The sequence below is a fragment of the Colius striatus genome, chromosome W, assembly GCF_028858725.1.
Source record: "Colius striatus isolate bColStr4 chromosome W, bColStr4.1.hap1, whole genome shotgun sequence".
Taxonomy (NCBI): Eukaryota; Metazoa; Chordata; class Aves; order Coliiformes; family Coliidae; genus Colius; species Colius striatus.
This window is the reverse complement of record NC_084789.1, coordinates 6,364,405-6,383,351: the sequence shown is the minus strand read 5'-3', so window position 1 is coordinate 6,383,351 and position 18,947 is coordinate 6,364,405. Positions and strand designations below refer to the sequence as shown.

Genomic DNA, 18,947 nt, shown 5'->3' with positions numbered 1-18,947 from the left:
CCCTGATATCCATCTTTTCCTTCATATGTTTAGTGACTACATTGAGGATGAGTTGATCCATCACCTTTCCAGGGGTGGAGGCGAGACTGACTGGCCTGTAGATTCCCAGGTTGTCCTTCCTGCCTTTGTTGAAGACTGGCGTGACATTGGCCTTTCTCCAGTCCTCAGGCACCTCGTCTGTCCTCCATGATTGTTCAAAAATGATGGAGAGAGGCTTAGCAATCACATCAGCCAGCTCCCTCAGCACTCTAGGATGCATCCCATCAGGACCCATTGACTTATGAGCCTTAAGCTTGCCCAACAAATCTTTAATCTCTTCCACTTCCACCCAGGGCAAGTCCTCTGTTGTCCAGGCCATTCTACTATCCTTGCTGGACTACTATCCTTCCCGAGGGCCGGCCTTGGCCGTAAAGACCAAAGCAAAGAAGGCATTCAGTAGTTGAGCCTTCTCTGCATCCTCTGTCACCAGGGCATCCTTGGTGTTCAGCAGCCAGTAGATATGCCCATAATCTTCCTTTTGCTGCTGATGTACCTGAAAAAAACCTTCTTCTTTTCCTTTACTTTCCTGGCTAGATTTAATTCTAAAAGGCTTTAGTCTCCCTGGTTGCACACCTGCATGCTCTGGCAAAGTTCCTGTACTGTTTCCACCTCTCATAGATAGCTGCTTTCTCCCTGAGTTTTCCCAGAAGATCTTTGCTCATCCATGGATGCCTCCTGCCTCCTTTTCCCACTTTTCTATATGTGGGGACACACTGATCCTGGGCTTGGAGAAAGTGGCACTTGAAGACTGACAAGCTGTCTTGGGCACTTCTACCATCTAGGATCTTATCCCATGAGATCCATCCAAGCAGGTCTTTGAAGAGGCCAATGTCAGCTCGCTTGAAATCCAGGGTCACAATCCTGCTTTGTGTCCTGCCTCTTACTCCCAGGATCTTCAACTCTATCATCTCATGGTCACTGCAGCCAAGGTTGCCTCCAACCTTCACATCCTCAACCAGACCTTCCTTATTTGTCAGCACAAGGTCCAGCAGCACACCCCTCCTCATTGGTTCCTCAATCACCTGTGACAGGAAGTTGTCATCAACATTCTGTAGGAACCTCCTGGACTGTGTGTGCTTGGCTGAGTGGCTTTGCCAGCAAATATCAGAAAGGTTAAAGTCCCCCTCATGAGGATCAGGGATTGCAACTCCGAGGCATCTCTCAGTTATTTGTAGAAGGCCTCATCTACTTCCTGCTCCTGATCAGGTGGACTGTAGCAAACTCCTACAACAATATTGCCTACCTCACCCTGCCCCTTAATTTTCTCCCACAAGCACTCAACCTGACCCTTATCCCCACCCAGGCAGAGCTCAGTACACACTAATTGCTCCCTCACATAGAGAGCAACTCCACCTCCTCACCTTGTTGGCCCGTCTTTCCTAAACAATACATAGCCCTCCATGGCTGTGCTCCAGTCATGGGAGCTGTCTCACTATGTCTCAGTGACCGCAATGAGGTTGTAGCCCTGCATACGCACCCACATCTCCAGTTCCTCCTGCTTACTCCCCAGGCTGCCTGCGTTGGTGTAGAGGCAACACAGGGGTTTATTCAAACACATAGGTTTCTGTGGACAGATGCAGGAGGATCCTCCCCAGTTTGGCTCTTTCTCAGGGTGGTCAGCCTTCTGCATCTCAACATGGTGTGCGGATGAGGGGCACTTATCATTGTGGTCCCTGCCCTGCCCTGTTTCCCTGCTAGACAGGATGGCTTGTTCTATGTTACTTCTCCCCCCATCCCCCAAGTCCTTCATTTTAAAGTCCTCTTGATCAAGTTGGCTAGTCTATTCCCAAATATTCCAGTGCCCTTATGAGAGAGATGAATTCCATCCTGCCCTATCAAGTTATAGTCCCCAAAGAAGGATCCATTGTCATAAAAACGGAAACCTTCTCGCCAGCACCAGCCTTTTAGCCAGGAGTTAACTTGTCCAATTTTTGCATTGGTGACTTCCCCTTTTCCTCTGGTGGACAGGATGGAAGAGTAAATAACCCGTGCCCCTCTATACTTGCTACCCCAAGGTTTTAAAATCCTTTTTGATTCTGGAGATATCATGCTTCACTACATTATTCATCCCCATGTGGAAGAGGAGTAGGGGATAGTAGTCCATGTCCCTGATGAGACGTGGCACTCTCTCAGCCATATCATGGATATTGGCTCCTGGCAGATGGGTCTCTCAGTGCCTCTTAGCAATGTCACCTACAACAAGCACCCATTACCTGTTGCTGGTGGAGCAGCTGGTGGTGAATTGTTTGCTGGGATTTCCCATTCTGGATCTTACTCATCTAAGTCCCCCGTCTCCAGTGCATCATACTTATTTATAATTGGCACTCTGCAAGGGAGGTTATGAAGAAAGTCCTGCTTTTTTTGTTACCAGGGTCCAAGGCATATCGGATTGATTGGAGTCTTGTACCTGATTGGGGAAGACTCTTTCGATCTCCACCTCCGCCCCTCTAATACTATGCAGTCTACTAACGGTTTCCTGCAGCTCTTTCACCTAACACTGCAACTCTTTAACTTGAAGGCACCTATGACACATACTTACCTCAGCAGCATATGTCCCTAAGCATCCTAAACACTCCCTGCACTCCACCTGGACTGAAGCATCCTTGCTGACTGGCTCTGTCTGGGTGGATGCATCGATCTTCACCAGAGTATTCTCCATCTGAGCCTTGGCTTTAGCCCTCAGGCAAGTGCCCAACATCTTGTTATCTTGAGGCAGGAGCACTTCTCAGACTTGTGACTTTCTGTGTGGGCTGTGACATTCCATTTTTAATTGAGAAGATTCCTTTCTGTCAAGAGCATTCTTTTTGTTAGCCAAGTACCACATGGTCTTTGATAAGGGAACCCAGCATAGAATCATAGAATGGTAGGGGTTGGAAGGGACCTTTAGAGACCATCTAGTCCAAACCCCCTACCAAAGCAGGTCCACCTAGATCAGGTCACACAGGAACACGTCCAGGTGGGTTTTGAAGACCTCCAGAGAAGGAGACTCCACATTTCCTGGGCAGCCTGTGCCAGGGCTCCATCAGCCTCACAGTAAAATAGTTTTTTCTAATGTTTAAATGGAACTTTTTATGTTCCAGCTTCATCCCATTACCCCTTGTCCTGTCACTAGATACAACAGAAAAAAGGGATGCCCCAAACTCCTGACACCCACCATTTATATATTTGTAAATATTAATAAGATGCCATTATGAGCATCATAAACTAAAAGATACTTCATAACTTAAAGCCTTGAAAATTAACATGGAGAAACAAGAATGACAGGGATATCTATTTGAACTCTCTGAAAATGTTTCTGATTAAGCCCTTTCACAAGTACCTGCTGAGCAACGAACAAGTGTTCCCTCGAGTTTTTCAATTTCTCAGCAGTCCTGAGGGCAATATCAAACACTTTTGGGCTTTCACCTCCTCTTGTACCTCCTTGCCCATTCTCACTGCACAAAATACAGAGACAAGGAGGAGCATATGCAGATCCCTTCAGACAAGGTGTGGCTGTATTCTCCTTCCCACTCTCCCTTGTCTCCCGCGGGGACAAATTCCTGGTGTCTGTGCTTCAGAGACTTTCAAATGAGTTACCAAATACTCAGAAACACATTTTAAGTGGAGGTCACACCATGGGTTCTGGCTGTGAAGTGGCCAATAGTGCACACAAGGATTTTTCACTCAACTTTAAGACCATGTGCCTAGCTAGCATAGGACTCCAGGGCTCAGCATGGGCTGGCCAAAGGATCATCTCCACCTGCATCACATGCAGCTGCACACCAGTGTTCCTAGGAACAAGCTGTGCCCACCTGGAAATATGCTGCTGCTTTGCCAAGACTCAACAACTGACAGCGCATCTGTTGGTTTCTTGCAAACAAGTAAAGCAAGTGACCTCCATGAAGGTTCGAGGCAAGTCTGCTTTATTTCACACCTGCACCCAGTGAGGGACATCAGTTCACAAGGTCAGTAAGGGGCAGAAATCAAGACAACCAATACGGCAACAAAATCAAATCAAGAGAAACCTGAGTTCTTCTGTGTCTTTTATCACTTATCTTTGGACAGTTGGCATATAATCACCTTTCTCTGCCTCAATTTCTAACATTGACTGGAACAAAAGTAACATGTGATCAACCTGTAGTGTGTTTGTGTGGTCGGATTTTGGTAGCAGGGGGCTACAGAGGTGGCTTCTTTAAATCAAAAAAAGCTGCTAGAAGCTTCCCCTGTATCTGATAGGACCCATACCAGTCAGCTCTAAGATGGACCCGCAAGCTAACCAAAGCTGAGCCAATTAGTGACTGAGGTAATGCCTCTGTGATACACTTATTTGGGAAGGGGATGAAGCTGCTATGCAGTTGATAAACTGCAGCAGCAACAGGGAGTGAGACTGTGAAAACATCTCCACAGACACCAAGGTCAGTGGAGAAGGAGGGGGAGGAGGTGCTTAGGCACCAGAGGAGAGATTCCCCTGTGACCTGTAGTAAAGACCATGGGGCTGTGCCCCTGCAGCCCATGGAGGACCACGGTAGAGCAGGTGGATACCTGAAGGAGGCTGTGACCCTGTGGGAAGCCCACATTGAAACAAGTTCCTGTCAGGACATGGGAGTCCATGGGGAGAGAGGAGCACAAGCCAGAGCAGGTTTGCTGGCAGGACTTGTGACTACATGGGAGGACCCATGCTGGAGCAGTTTGTGAAGAACTGTAGCCCATGGGAAGGATCCACACTCAGTTTGTGGAAGATTATCTCCCATGGGAGGAATCCCACAGTGTAGCAGTGGGAAGTGTGAGGAGGCCTCCCTACAAGAGGAAATAGTGACAAAGTCCATCTATAATGAACTGACCATAACCCACATCCCACTGTGCCACTGGGGGGAGAAGGTAGAAACTCCTGAAGAAAGGAAGAGTGGAAGAGGTTTTTTAAGATTGGGGTTTTATTTCTCATTTCCCTGGTCTGTTTTGATTGTCTGTTAATAAATTAAAATCAATTCTCCCCAAGTTGAGTCTGGTTTGCCCACGATGATAATTGTTGAGTGATGTCTCTGTCCTTATCTTGACTTGTAAGCCTTTTGTTATATTTCTCTCTCCCTTGTCCAGTTGAGGAGGGGGAGTGACAGAACGACCTGGTGAGCACCTGGCACCCAGCCAGGATTAAACCACCACACCAACCACAAAATATTATGAAACATCTGTGTCTCTACAAGCATTTAAAACTACTGAAACAGAGCTGGAAGAGTAATCTTGGAAATACACATCCTGCCATACTTTACCAATACTTGCTTTTCTTTGTATACTTCCACTTTTCAGCATCCCTAAAATATCCAAAGCAGTATGTTGCCATCACAGAACACCGGCATCATTACAATGTCTTTAAAAAACAATCAACAACTCTAACATTTGAGAGCTCCTTTGCTACCCCGTGGTGTATAATTTGCCCATTTTCAGAGAAAAGCCTGAATAGCCACATATGCAGCACCACGAACTGATTCAGTTTAAGCATCCAACCCACAAGAGTAGTAGAATTATGAAACACCACAAAAAGATCTGTTTGTGAAACACCTTTGTCACTGCTCAGTGTGAGTTAATTATACTTCTGGGACAGATGTACCCTGGGAAACCTCTTCTCTTGCCAGGATTTCCATCCAGACAGGAGGGAACTGCATTCCTTACAAGATTTCCATCCAGGTCTCCCGTACCAACTGGAAATTCAACGTCCCTTGTGAGGGAGATGGGGCCAGCTGAGGACACAGCTGCAGCCACAGGGGGGAATTAAACACCTCAAGAGTGCAGGGATCTTCGATGACTGTGCACCCAGCAAAGTCGAGCACAGGGGTATGCTAGTGAGTTACCCAGAAGGGAGGAGTTGCTTTGAGCTGTTGGCACTGCAAGCAGCTATTGTAGCAACCCAGGAAAAATGTGTTGTTCAAAGAAATGTGGCAACCGAGACAGAGGTCCCTTGTAAACATGTAGGTGTCCAGGTCTCTGGCTACAGGAAGTGCCAGACCCTGGCACTCTTAGCAGATGACATAAAAGACAACACCTGTGTTCGATGTGACCAGGTGAATGACCTGCTTAGCCTGGTGGCTGAACTCAAGGAGGTGGAAAGACTCAGGAGCATCAGGGAGTGCGAGAGAGAGATAGATTGGTGGACTGAGAATCTACAATCCCTGAGGTGTAAAGCAACAAGTCGAGCCTTCACAAGAAGTACTTGATCCCCTACCGTCCTCTAGCTGGGTTAACAGAGGGGACCTAGGAGATGGAGGGGAATGGATACAGGTCCCTTCTCAAGGAGGCAGGCAAATCCCTTCTCAGCCTCCCATGCCTCCCCCGTTGCCATTGTGCAACAGGTATGGAGCTTTGGAAGTTGAAGACCAGGCAATGGAATATGAAGATGTAGGTCCACTTGAGGAGGCGCACATGGTGATTCAGTCATCCTCATGCATTAGGACTGCCTCAATTAAAAAGAAAAGGAAGGTTATAGTAGTAGGTGATTCCCTTCTGAAGGGAACTGAAGACCCCATATGTCAACCAGATCCATCCCACAGAGAGGTCTTCTGCCTCCCTGGGGCCCAGATTAGAGATGTTGCCAGGAACCTCCCTCATCTAGTGCAGCCAACTGACTACTACCCATTGTTGGTAATGCAAGTTGATACTGACAAGGTTACAGAGAGAAGTTCAAAAGCTATTAAAAAGGACTTTAGGGCACTGGGGAGAATGCTAGAAGACTTGGGAGCACAAGTGGTGTTCTCCTCCATCCCTCTCATGGCAGAGAGGAATACTGAATGAATAAGGAAAGCACAACTGATTAACAGGTAGCTCAGAGGTCAGTGCCACCAACATAACTTTGGGTTTTTTTGAACATGGCAAAATTTTCATGATGCCAGGTCTGGTGACAGGTGGAGTTCATCTGTCTCAAAGGGGAAAAAGGATCCTTGCAAATGAGTTAGTAGGGCTCATAGAAAGGGTTTTAAACTAGTTTTGAAAGGGGAAGGGGATAAAACCAGGCCCACTAGAGCTGAGCCTAAGGGTGGCAAGCCAGTGTTGGGGGCGAATCCTACACGATCAGCTTCCTTCTTGAGATGCCTGTACAGCAATGCACACAGCATGGGGAATAAACAGGAGGAGCTGGAAGTCTGTGTACAGTCAAGGGGTTCTGATCTGGTGGCTATTGCAGAGACATGGTGGGACAGCTCACATGACTGGAATGTGATCATGGCTGGCTATGTCCTTTTAGGAAAGAAAGGCCAATAAGGTGAGGTGGTGGAGTTGCTCTTTATGTGAAAGAGCATCTGGAATGTACTGAATTCTGTCCAGGTGAGGATGAGGGGCAAGTTGAGAGCTTGTGGGTTAGAATTAAGGGGCAGGCTAGCATGTGTGACACTGCTGTGGGTGTCTACTACAGGCCATCTGATCAGGCTGGGGAAGTTGATGAGGCCTTCTACAGGCAGCTGAGAGCAGCCTCAAAATCACAGGCCCTGGTTCTCATGGGGGATTTCAACTACCCAGACATCTGCTGGAAGGCCTACACAGCTAGCCACTTACAGTCCAGGAGGTTCCTTCAGTGCATTGATGATAACTTCTTGATGCAAATAGTGGATGTGCCAACTAGGAGAGGAACGCTACTGGATCCTGTACTCACGATCAAGCAGGGTCTGGTCGAAGCGGTGAAGATGAGATAGTGGAGTTCACGATCTTGTGTGGTAGGAACAGAACACCAAGCAGGATCACAACCCTGGACTTTAGCAGGGCCAACTTTGGCCTTTTCAAGCAATTGCTAGGGGACATCCCATGGGACAGGGTACTAGACAGTAAAGGGGCCCAAGATAGGTTAAAGGAGGAGTTTTGTTTAGTTGATGAGGACTGGGTGAAGGATCAGTTGAGGAATCTGGATGTGCATAAATCCGTGGGCCCTGATGGGATGCACCCACGGGTGCTGAGGGAGCTGGTCGAAGTCATTGTTACACCACTCTCCATCATCTTCAGTGTTGTGGAGAACAGAAGTGCCTGAGGACTGGAGGAAAGCAAATGTCACTCCAGTCTTCAAAAAGGGCAAGAAGGAGGACCCAGGCAACTACAGGCTGGTCAGCCCCACCTGCATCCCTGGAAAGGTGATGGAACAACTTATCCTGGGTGCTGTCTCCAGGTATTTAAAGGACAAGAGGGTCATGAGGAGCAGTCATCATGACTTTACCAAGGAGAAGTCACGTTTGACCAACCTGATAACCTTTTATGAAGATGTAACCAGGTGGATAGATGGTTGTAGTGCAGTGGATGTGGCTTATCTCAATTTCACTAAAACATTTAACACTGTCTCCCACAGCATCTTTGTGGCAAAACTGAGAAAATGTGGGCTGGATGATCAGGTAGTGAGGTGGATTGGTAACTGGTTGTGTCCAGTTCTGGGCCCCTCAGTTCAAGAAGGACAGGGAGCTGCTGGAGAGAGTCCAGCGCAGAGCTACCAAGATGATGAAGGGAGTGGAGCATCTCCGTTATGATGAAAGCCTGAGGGAGTTGGGGCTCTTTAGCTAGGAGGAGACTGAGAAGTGACCTCATTCATGTGGGTGTCAGGAGGATGGAGCCAAGCTGTTCTCAGTGATGTCTAATGATAGGACAAGGGGCAATGGGTATAAGCTGGAACATAAGAGGTTCCAAAGAAATACAAGGAAGCATTTCTTCACTGTGATGGTGATGGGGCACTGGAACAGGCTGCCCAGATGGGTTGTTGAGTCTCCTTCTCTGGGGACATTCAAAACCCACCTGGATGAGTTCCTGTGTGACCTACTCTAGGTGGTCCTGCTCTGGCAGGGGGATTGGACTAGATGATCTCTCAAGGTCCCTTCCAACCCTTGAGATTCTGTGATTCTGTGAAGGAAAGAAGGCAGAGGGTTGTGATCAATAGGGCAGGGTCTAGTGGAGTCCCTCAGGGGTCAGTGTTGGGACTAGTACTGTCCCAGTACCGATACTGATAAGCAGTACTTTTGGTACCCTGAGCCAATGGTCTGTCAAATCTTGACAAAATGCTGTCCTTTGTGTGATTTTTTTCTCATTATAATACCATTATAATACCAAAACACACCTCCATCCCAAAGGCTACCCGCCTCCATAGTGCAACCACTCCTCCTCGAGTCTGCGCTCTGCATTTTTTGTAAGCTCTGCCTTTAAATGTGAGGCGAGAGAATTTTACACCAACCTTAATAAAGGTATTTATGAATAACATCACTCAAACTCCACCTTGAAGGTAAAAGAAGATATAAAAATGGTTAAAGAAAAGGGGGATGTTGGGGGAAGACAACATCATGAACAAATCAGAGAAGTTCCCTCGCAGACTGACTCTGACTCCCGGAACTGAGTCTTTCTTCCCCCCCCTTGGGTGAGACTTTAACTACTTCTGCAGGAAACTTAGAAATCTCTATAGAGAATGACTTTTTAACTTTTCATAGCCAGGCTGTATTTTGTAACTTTGTGTGTTATATTGCTTAGATATCTATTTTTTTCAAGTGCTTTTCCCTGCAGACAGTCACTATCATTGGCAATCCATAAGAACCTGTATATCTATTGCATGGATAAAATTGCACTTTTTAAGTAGCGTCATCACAGTTTCTCACTGAATGCAACCAATCCCTGGATTGTGGCCGTGCTAGTTCATGAGCACAACTGCACTGACAGTGCAGTCCACTATCAGTGAATCCAGAGTCATGATAGTTCACAGGAGGTGAACGTGCCTGGACTGATTGTAGTAAATTGGGCATCACTCAGAATTTAAACCCAGCCGCACCTAACCTCCCGCCTCGGCGAGGAGAGTTAGAACACAAGGAGGGTTATTTTCTGCCAAACCACTCTGTCCCCTTTTAATGCAACAAAGGGTTGGGTGGGGAGAAATCTAATGAAATTCAACAAAGGCAAGTGTAGAGTGTTGCATCTGGGAAAGAATCACCCTATGTACCAGTAAAGGTTGGGGAATGAACTCTTAGAGAGTAGCGTAGGGGAAAGGGACCTGGGGGTTTTGGTGGGCAGCAGGATGACCATGAGCCAGCAATGTGCCCTTGTGGCCATGAGGGCCAATGGCATCCTAGGATGTATTAGAAGGGGTGTGGTTAGTAGGCTAAGAGAGGTTCTCCTCCTCTACTCTGCCCTTGTGAGACCGCATCTGGAATATTGTGTCCAGTTCTGGGCCTCTCAGTTCAAGGACAGGGAGCTGCTGGAGGAGAGTTCAGCACAGGGCCATCATGATGATGGAGTGGAGCATCTCCCTTATGATAAAAGCCTGAGGGAGCTGGGGCTCTTTAGCTTGGAGGAGACTGAGGGGTGACCTAATTCATGTTTACAAATACATAAAGGGAGGGTGTCAGAAAGATGGAGCCAGGCTCTTCTCAATGATGTCCAATGATAGGACAAGAGGCAATGGGTACAAGCTGGAGCATAAGAGGTTCCAAAAGTAACACAAGGAAAAGCTGCTTCACTGTGAGGGTGAGGGAGCCCTGGAACAGGCTGCCCAGATAGGTTGTGGAGACTCCTTCTCTAGAGACATTCAAAACCCACCTGGAAGTGTTCCTGTGTGACCTACTCTAGGTGGTCCTGCTCTGGCAGGGGGGTTGGATTCTTCCTTAAGATTCTGTGATTCTGTGAAATTATGCCTGAGGCTCACTGCTTGAAGATACTGAGTACAAAGATAAGAGGGATTGCAAGGTCACATGCAGACTGCCTAAGAGACTAAAGCTACTCTGCAGTGGTGGCTGTGATCTCTAGCAGGGATGGGAGATGTCTCAGCTTGTCCTTTTTTTTCAGCTTCAACCAACTGCCCATTTGGCACTGAAGCAGTGAAGTGATATGGGCAGGGGAAAGGCATTCATCCCAGCAGAGGAGAGGTATCAGTAACAAACTGAGTTTGGTGCCAAAAGTCTAGAAGGAGCACCCTGGAGTCCTGCATTTTAGCCAAGCATGAGGTAAGACCATCATCCTTAAATTAACATACTTCAGAGCTGGTCCTGAAGGACATCAGACCTGTTCTCCATACCCGGTCCCATATGAAGTTCAAGGGAGTTTGAATGCAGAAGGCGGGAGGGCATTTGGGGAAAGACTAAGCCTCTCCTATAGCAAGCAGGATGACAGCAGATGCTAGTACAACATGAGCTAACAGCAAGTTGCCTTTCTATATGGAAAGCTTCTAGCTTGCAGTAAGTCCAAGAAGCACTGTTTAACCTTGGGGAAAAAGCACTTTATTTATTCCATTGGCTTATTAGAGGAGATGGCCAACCAAAATAACTGCAATGGAAAAAGTTTCCACAACCTAGGACAAAAAAGGTCCTGAGTTTCAAGAAGTTTATGAAGAATCCATGAGCCAGGAACCTTGGCTCATCTGGAAAATTGGTAGATTTAGTTCATTTTTGAAATTCATTTTTTGAAGGACAAGAGCACTCCTGTCCCTAGACTCCCTTTCCTCTCAGCACCTCTGCAGGCCCTAAATGTAATATCACCCTGCAACAGTCACGTTGTACAACAGCCTACACAAACTCCAGTTGTGCAAGCTGCTACCTGGGACAGGCAGAGAAGGAACAGAAGATCAATTTTTGCTCCTGGTATTGCTAAAAACTACCAAGACAAATGAATTTTTGAGAATTTTTGCATTTCTGCAGTTTGGCCTTCATGGGCAATACCCCTGGGGAATCTGTCCCTGGGCTCCAATGAGTACAGCTCAAAATAACACATTCCTTTAGATATAAACAGTGTCATTAGACTTGTACTCTTAAAAAATAAAATCAGGCCAGGGCCAGGCTCTGCAGATAAAGTAGTAGTTTATCTCTTATAAATACTTATTTTTTTTTTTTAAATTACAAGTAGTCTTCATTCCAGGTAATGTAACTGACACAAAGTATCTGCACACATGCATCCCCTAGACTTTCACAGAAAGGCCAGGAGCAGCCACTCTATAAGAAAGGAATCCTACTTCACAGCAAAGTAGGGGAGGGGGCACATGGCCAAGATATCCTAAATGTGGAGGGAGAGTCATTTGGAGTAAATACAATAAAAAGGGATTTCAAAAACCCTTCATATAAAGGCTTGGGGAGGTTAAAGCAAAAACCTGGTTTAAAAAGATGTTCAAAACTGTTGGAGACCAATAGAAAACTCTGCCAAAAAATAACTTGCATTTAAATCAGAAACCAATGGCATCACACAATTTTGTGGAAAAAGGAAAAGAGAAGTGGAAATTTGTGTAAAGATCAGCATTTATAAAGAGTTATCTTTAGCTCCAGAGACCAGCATAATTCCCATGAAGTCCTGATGGAAGGGGACCTCCTGCCACAAAAAGTTTTGTTCCAGACGAGTCGTAGCAGTGGGTGTAAACAGCATTTGGGAAAAAATTTATGTCAGAAAAATAATTGCTCCAGGTTTCATCATGACTCTGTTAAAGGAAAGATTTGATTGTTATTGTTGCCAAACACACACAAAACTTTGTTTCACAAACGCAGCTTCCAGAATCTAAAAAGGGATATTTTCTGTTAATGCTCCCTGAAGCTACAAACAGATCAACCTGAAGATACCAGACTTGTCCTGAAGCTTTTTCTGAGGACATTTGGGCCAAACATTGGAGGGGGGAAGGTGAAGGGTAGGGAAGATATCGTTTCATTAGTTTTCAAAGTTGCATCCCAAGGATACAAAATATACCTGAGAAAAGTTAGACAAAGCCATTAATTGCTTTTAATAACGTACAGGAAATTGAACTCAAGTGCCTGTCATGGCATTACCTCAGAAAGTCAGTTTCTAAAACTGCACACAACTTAATAAAACTCAGTCTCTCTTACTTTGAGCACCAGGTTAGAATAGTATGGTTTTAAAGGAAGATGAAATACATTGTGTTTGAGGTTCTGGAAACTCTTAAGTTAGATCACATTCAAATATATGAAGATCTAAAATCTAGTTCATTTATGAATCAGTGCATAAGAACAGTAGTTAGTATGCCTTATGATCAAGCACTCAACCTTCAATACCTTTTAATAAAGCTCTTCTAGAAAGCAATTCCACAGCACTTCTTACTTTTCAAGATTACAGTTATCAATTGCACTACTATTTTGCTGGGACATGTTTCATACAATCACTCCCATTACTATAAAAAGAGTTGGTTCTCAAGCCCTATAGCACTCCCATGTAAAGGAGCTCCTACAGCCTTAAGCTACTTACCAGCCAGCCTTTGCCAGTAGTCAACTTCAAAATTTCACTTCCTCCTAATTTCTGCTTCTGTCCATAGCAGGCACGTGGGGGCTTTTCATCCAGGAACCTCTGGGCTCTGATATCATAGAAGAATAAGGAACCTTGCCCTGTTCCCACTGTGATGATGTGCTCATAGAAGCTCACCGATCGAATACCTGTCAGACAGAGATGGGACATACAAGGCAGTAAGGAAGATGGATGCTCTGACTCTGCAGTGCTGCTGCTTGATGGCTAATATCTTCTTTAAGAGGAACTACCTACTAGTATTCTTCACAACACATTTCCCTACTGCTCTGGAGCAGTGCAGACAAATTGCATCAACAGTGGTTTCCATCATATATACTACTTCCCTTCTCCTCTGAGGCCATCAACTACACTGAGGTCATGTAGTGAGGAGCTTCGTTCCCAGTAGGCCTCAACTCTGACAGATAACCAAAGATCATAGGCCATTTAGGATCAAGAGCAGCATTGTTTTATCTGCCACAAGCCTCAAAGTAAACACACCATGAGCAAGAACATGACAGTGGACAGAGAATAGAACGTCACATCAATTTCTTCCATGAGCTCACATCCAATTTAGCTACCTGCCAAACTGTGATAAGTGACCATGGGAGAAAAATTACTATCCCAGATGCCACCAAGTGCATTTTGCTTATCAACAGGCTGGCTGTAAGCAAGTATAGTAATAATAATCACTAGTTATTTCGCTGCTATGATAGATCAGGCTCTTCAATAATTTTGAAGCTATCTCCACACCAATATTCTCACACAAGCATACTTTCTTCTTTGTAACTGGCACTTCTAGCACTTCATCCAGCCATGAAAACAGACTAGGAATTGTGCAGCCTAAGCAACATCATCTCCCATGGGAAGCTACAGCAAGTTTCCAGCCCAAAGTAAACATGCTAGCACAATTCAGTTATGCCATTAGATGGAGTAAAAGAGTACATTCTGTTTTCACAAAATCTAAATCTGAAGCTTCAGCTAAACAAGGATGTCTTGGAAATAGTCTTGGGAGGATTCTCCATGTAGGAATTTACAATTTTCAAAATGTCCTGTCATCTCAACTCTATTTATTGTGATAAAAGTTTTGGTTTGTGTAAGCACTCTTCCCTAACAACTCTTCTATACAGATTAAACCCCACTACATCTATGTTTTTCCTTCCTGCACAACATGATACCAGGTTATAAACCCCAGAGCTTTTTAAGTCCTCTTTAAAGTGCCTCTGAATTACAGCCTAAACAAGCATTTAAATGGGAGGGAAAGAGTGAGTTACACCAGCTACATCTGCATCAACTGTTGTCACCCTACCAAGTGGGATTGAACATCACAAAAACACTTAACATCCTGGAATACACCCAATAGTAAACCATCCAAGAGATGTGGATGCAGCCCCCTTCACAGAATCACAGTCCCCTTTGTATAAAGTCTGAATTAGAAATGCATCCTCAGCCTTTTGCCTCCACAACCTGATATTACATTCGCAGCCACCAGCAGCTGTGAAACACACTTGGAAGAGGCAAGGATACACTGTCGTGCTCTGCATGCAAGGTGGATTCTTGGCTGTGGGCTTAATAGGTGGGAAACCGCTGTGCAAGTCTCATGTCTGCTGAGTTCGATTTACCAGATTTGTAGAAGAATCTCCACTTTCACTCAAAATTACAAATGCATCTGAGCAAGTTGGAAACATCTCCCCCACCACCACCCCCAAATTACAAGGGCCTGGCAAATACAGGTGGGAAGCTCTAAGCTCTCGATAATCAGCAAGAGCAGTCATTTGGGTAAGAGGAGAAAGGCACACAAAGGGATCTCTTCTTATTTTTGCTCCAAAAGTGCTTTTGACAAGCAACCCAGCAGAACATATACTTAACAGAAACAGGTGATTGAGAATGGAAGCAGATGGCATATACTTTTCAGTGCAATTTATTAATAAGAAGCTAAAAATGCAGAAAGACTGTGGATCTTTAAAAAAAAAAAAGAATCTGTGATGTACCCACTATTAAGAGGATATTAAGATGTTAAGAACAGACTGTAAAGAACAGCACTTCAAATCGGCTCCTGAGGGGATGAAGCATCTCTGATTAATCATTCCTATCAAACTAACAGCACAACCTGTGCCTAGAACTGACCACAATAAGCTCTCCAACATAGACAGCACTCTACAACCTGTGAACCTGCACTATTGAGTCAGTAAATGAAGTCTAACTCCCAAGAGGTGGAGAGGCTCTACAAATCCCAGAAGAAAATTGTCTACACAAGGAGCAGACAGAGTCTGTGCAGTGCAAGATCTGTCCACTATGTTAATGTTTACTGTCTTCAGAATCACAGAGTGGTAAGGGTTAGAAGGGTCCTCTAGAGATCATCCAGTCCAACTCCCCTGCTAAAGCAGGTCCACCTAGATCAGGTCACTCAGGAACACACAAGGTGGGTTTTGAAGACCTCCAGAGAAGGAGACTCCACAACCCCCCTGGGAAGCCTGGGCCAGGGCTCCCTCAATCCAATAGAAAAGTTTTTCCTTGTGTTTAAGTGGAACTTTTTGTGTTCCAGCTTTTGTCCATTATCCCTTGTCCTGTCACTGAAAACTACAGAAAAAAGTGCCACCTCATCCTCTTGACATCCATCCTTTTAGGTACTTATAAGTGTTGATGAGGTTCCCCCTCAGTCATCTCTCCTCTAAGCTAAACAGTCCCAAATCCTGCAGTCTTTCCTCATAAGAAAGATGTTCCAGACTCCTGATCATCTTGGCAGCCCTCTGCTGGACTCTCTCATAGAATCATAAAATTGTTTCAACTGGAAGAGACCTTTAAGATCATCAAGTCCACTTATTGTCCCAGTCCTATCAACCACTAGACCATTTCCATAAGAGAGCAATAAAGTCTCCCCAAGTCTTCTTTTCTCCAGGCTAAACAGCCCCAGATCCCTCAGTCATTCCTCATATGAGACATGCTCCAAATCCTTTCCTAGCTTGGTAGCCCACCTCTGGACCCTCTCCAGCACCTCATTGTCCTTCTTGTAGAGAAGGGTCCAAAACTGGACACAGTATTTGAGATGCGGCCTCATCAAAGCCGGGTCCAGGGAAATGATCACCTCCCTGCTCCTGTTGACTTCCTCTGATCATCTTGGTGGCGCTGCAATGGACTTTCTTCAGAAGTTCTCTGTCCCTCTTGAGCTGAGGAGCCCAGAACTGGACACAGGACTCCAGATGAGGTCTCACCAGGGCAGAGTAGAGGGGGAGAAGAACCTCCCTTGACCTGCTGGCCACACTATTCTTAATGCATCCCAGAATGCCATTGGCCTTCTTGGCCATGAGGGCACATTGCTGGCTCATATTTAGTTTATTATCAATCAGGACTCCTAGGTCTCTCTCTGCAGAGCTACTCTTCAGCAGGTCAATCCACAGCCTGTACTGGTGCATGGGGTTGTTCCTTCCCAGATGCAGGACTCTGCACTTGTCCTTGTTGAACCTCATGAGGTTCCTCTCTGCCCAACTCTCAAGCTGGTCGAGATCCCGCTGAATGGCAGCACAGCCTTCTGGTGCATCAGCCAGTCCTCCCAGTTTGGTGTCATCAGCGAACTTGCTGAGGGTACACTGTGTCCCCTCATCCAGGTCGTTGATGAAGATGTTGAATAAGACTGGCGCCAGAACTGACCCCTGCAGAGCCCTACAGGTCACAAGCCTCCAACTAGCTCTCGATCCACCTCAATGTCCACTCATCCAAGCCACACTGCCTGAGCTTTCTGATGAGGATGTTATGGGAGATGGTGTCAAAAGTCTTGCTGAAGTCAAGGTAGATGACATCCACTGCTCTCCCCTCATCTAGTCAGCCAGTTATGCCCTCATAGAAGGCTATCAGGTTGGTCAAATAGGATTTCCCCTTGGTGAATCCATGTTGACTCCCCCTGATAACCATCTTTTCCTTTGTGTGCTTTGAGATGGCATTCAGGAGAGTTGTTACATTGCCTTTCCAGGGATGGAGATGAGACTGACTGGCCTGTTGTTTCCTGGGTTCGCTTTCGAGCTGCGGCTCTTTAGCTTGGAGGAGACTGAGAGGTGACCTCATTAATGTTTACAAATACATAAAGGGTGAGTGTCAGGAGGATGGAGCCAAGCTCTTCTCAATGGTGGCCAATGATAAGACAAGGGGCAATGGGTACAAGCTGGAACACAAGAGGTTCCAAAGAACAATAAGGCAATTTCTTCACTATGAGGGTGAGAGAGTCCTGGAACAGGCTGCCCAGATAGGTTGTGGAGTCTCCTTCTCTGAAGACAAAAAAACCCACCTGGAAGAGTTCCTGTGTGACCTACGCTGGGTGGTCCTGCTCTGGCATGGGAGTTGGACTAGATGATCTTTCAAGGTCCCTTCCAACCCTCTTAAGATTCTGTGATTCTGTGGCCAAGAATGCCAATGGCATTCTGAGATGTATCAAGAAGAGTGTGGCCAGCAGGTTGAGGGAGGTTATCCTCCCCCTTTACTCTGCCCTGGTGAGGCCTCATCTGGAGTCCTGTGTCCAGTTTTGGGCTCCCCAGCTGAAGAGGGACAGGTAACTTTTGGCCACCAAGTTGATCAGGGGACTGGAGCATCTTTATTATGATGAAACGCCGCAGTAACTTGGGCTGTTCAGCCTGGAGAAGATGAGACTGAGGGGGAACCTCATTAAAACTTACAATTATTTAAAAAGTGTATGTCAAGAGGATGGGGCAGCCCCTTTTTCTGTAGTGTCCAGTGACAGGACAAGGGGCAATGGAGAAAAGTTGGAACACAAAAAGTTCCACTTAAACACAAGGAAAAAACTTTTTTACTGTTAGGGTGAGGAAGCCCTGGCCCAGGCTGCCCAGGGAGAGTGTGGAGTCTCCTTCTCTGGAGGTTTTCAAAACCCACTTGGACATGTTCCTGTGCAACTTGATCTAGGTGGACATGCTTGAGCAGGGGGTTGGACTGGATGATCTTTAGAGGTCCCTTCCAATCCCTACCATTCTGTGATTCTGTGAAATTAGTTAAGCATAAAAGGCATTAATGTTGTCTATCAATACATTTCAGAGCTGCTTTCACATTTGGTTTGTTGGTTGCTCAAGGAATGCTGTTATAAAAGCAAAACCTATATATACTGTTAATGATGTAATCACATAAAGAATCATTCCTCTATATATTAAAAGCTTATCTTAATAGATTCTTCTCCAAGTAAAGCATTTGAAGCACCCTTTGAGAAGTTTCTTACCGCTGCCTCGTTCTTTGGACCAGACGGATTTTACATTGTGAGAAGGTTGCCTAGGATCCAGAAAGGAAATATGTGCCTGTGATCCTATTGCATATACCGACCACTCCTGACTGTAAGCCAAGCACATGTTCTCCCTGCAGTATGGCAACTTTGTGGAAAGTAACTGAAAAGGGAAGAAATAAAAATTTACCCATTGTGAAAAAAGAGTAAGAAGTTAATGTACAATTCTGTACGTTATGTTTAAGTTTCAGTGGAAAAAAAATGCAACTAAAAATGAATTTATCAGAAAAATAGAACTTGAAGAGAAAAGTAACAACCTGACCCAGAGAAAAAAAAAAAATTGAAGGAGATGGGATGCCTTATCTCAACCCAACTGGGAGAATAAAGGCTGAATTATTATGCAAAGAACAATGGACATTTTGTTAAATTGTTTTACATCTTTCTAAGTTGCCATTATTCAGCAGGCGTACACAGACATCATCTCTCATCTTAAAAAACTTACCTCATA

At 45.5% G+C, this 18,947-nt stretch overlaps 1 protein-coding gene across 3 annotated transcripts in view; it reads right to left on the bottom strand.

Annotated features, from left to right (window-relative positions):
• Nucleotides 1-10,857: 10,857 nt before the first annotated feature.
• The window catches only part of LOC133628544 (DDB1- and CUL4-associated factor 12-like), a 30,038-nt gene continuing 21,948 nt past the window's right edge, over nt 10,858-18,947 (bottom strand). For 2 of the 3 annotated variants that reach the window (XM_062016853.1, XM_062016854.1), the window contains 3 exons: nt 18,440-18,602; nt 13,192-13,376; nt 10,859-12,415 (listed from right to left, as the gene is read on the bottom strand). In XM_062016853.1, the coding sequence (XP_061872837.1) occupies nt 12,257-12,415; nt 13,192-13,376; nt 18,440-18,602 (507 nt within the window). In that variant the 3' untranslated portion in view covers nt 10,859-12,256. Of the gene's footprint in view, nt 12,416-13,191; nt 13,377-18,439; nt 18,603-18,947 lie in introns of all 3 variants that reach the window. The other variant, XM_062016855.1, reaches the window with a different exon arrangement.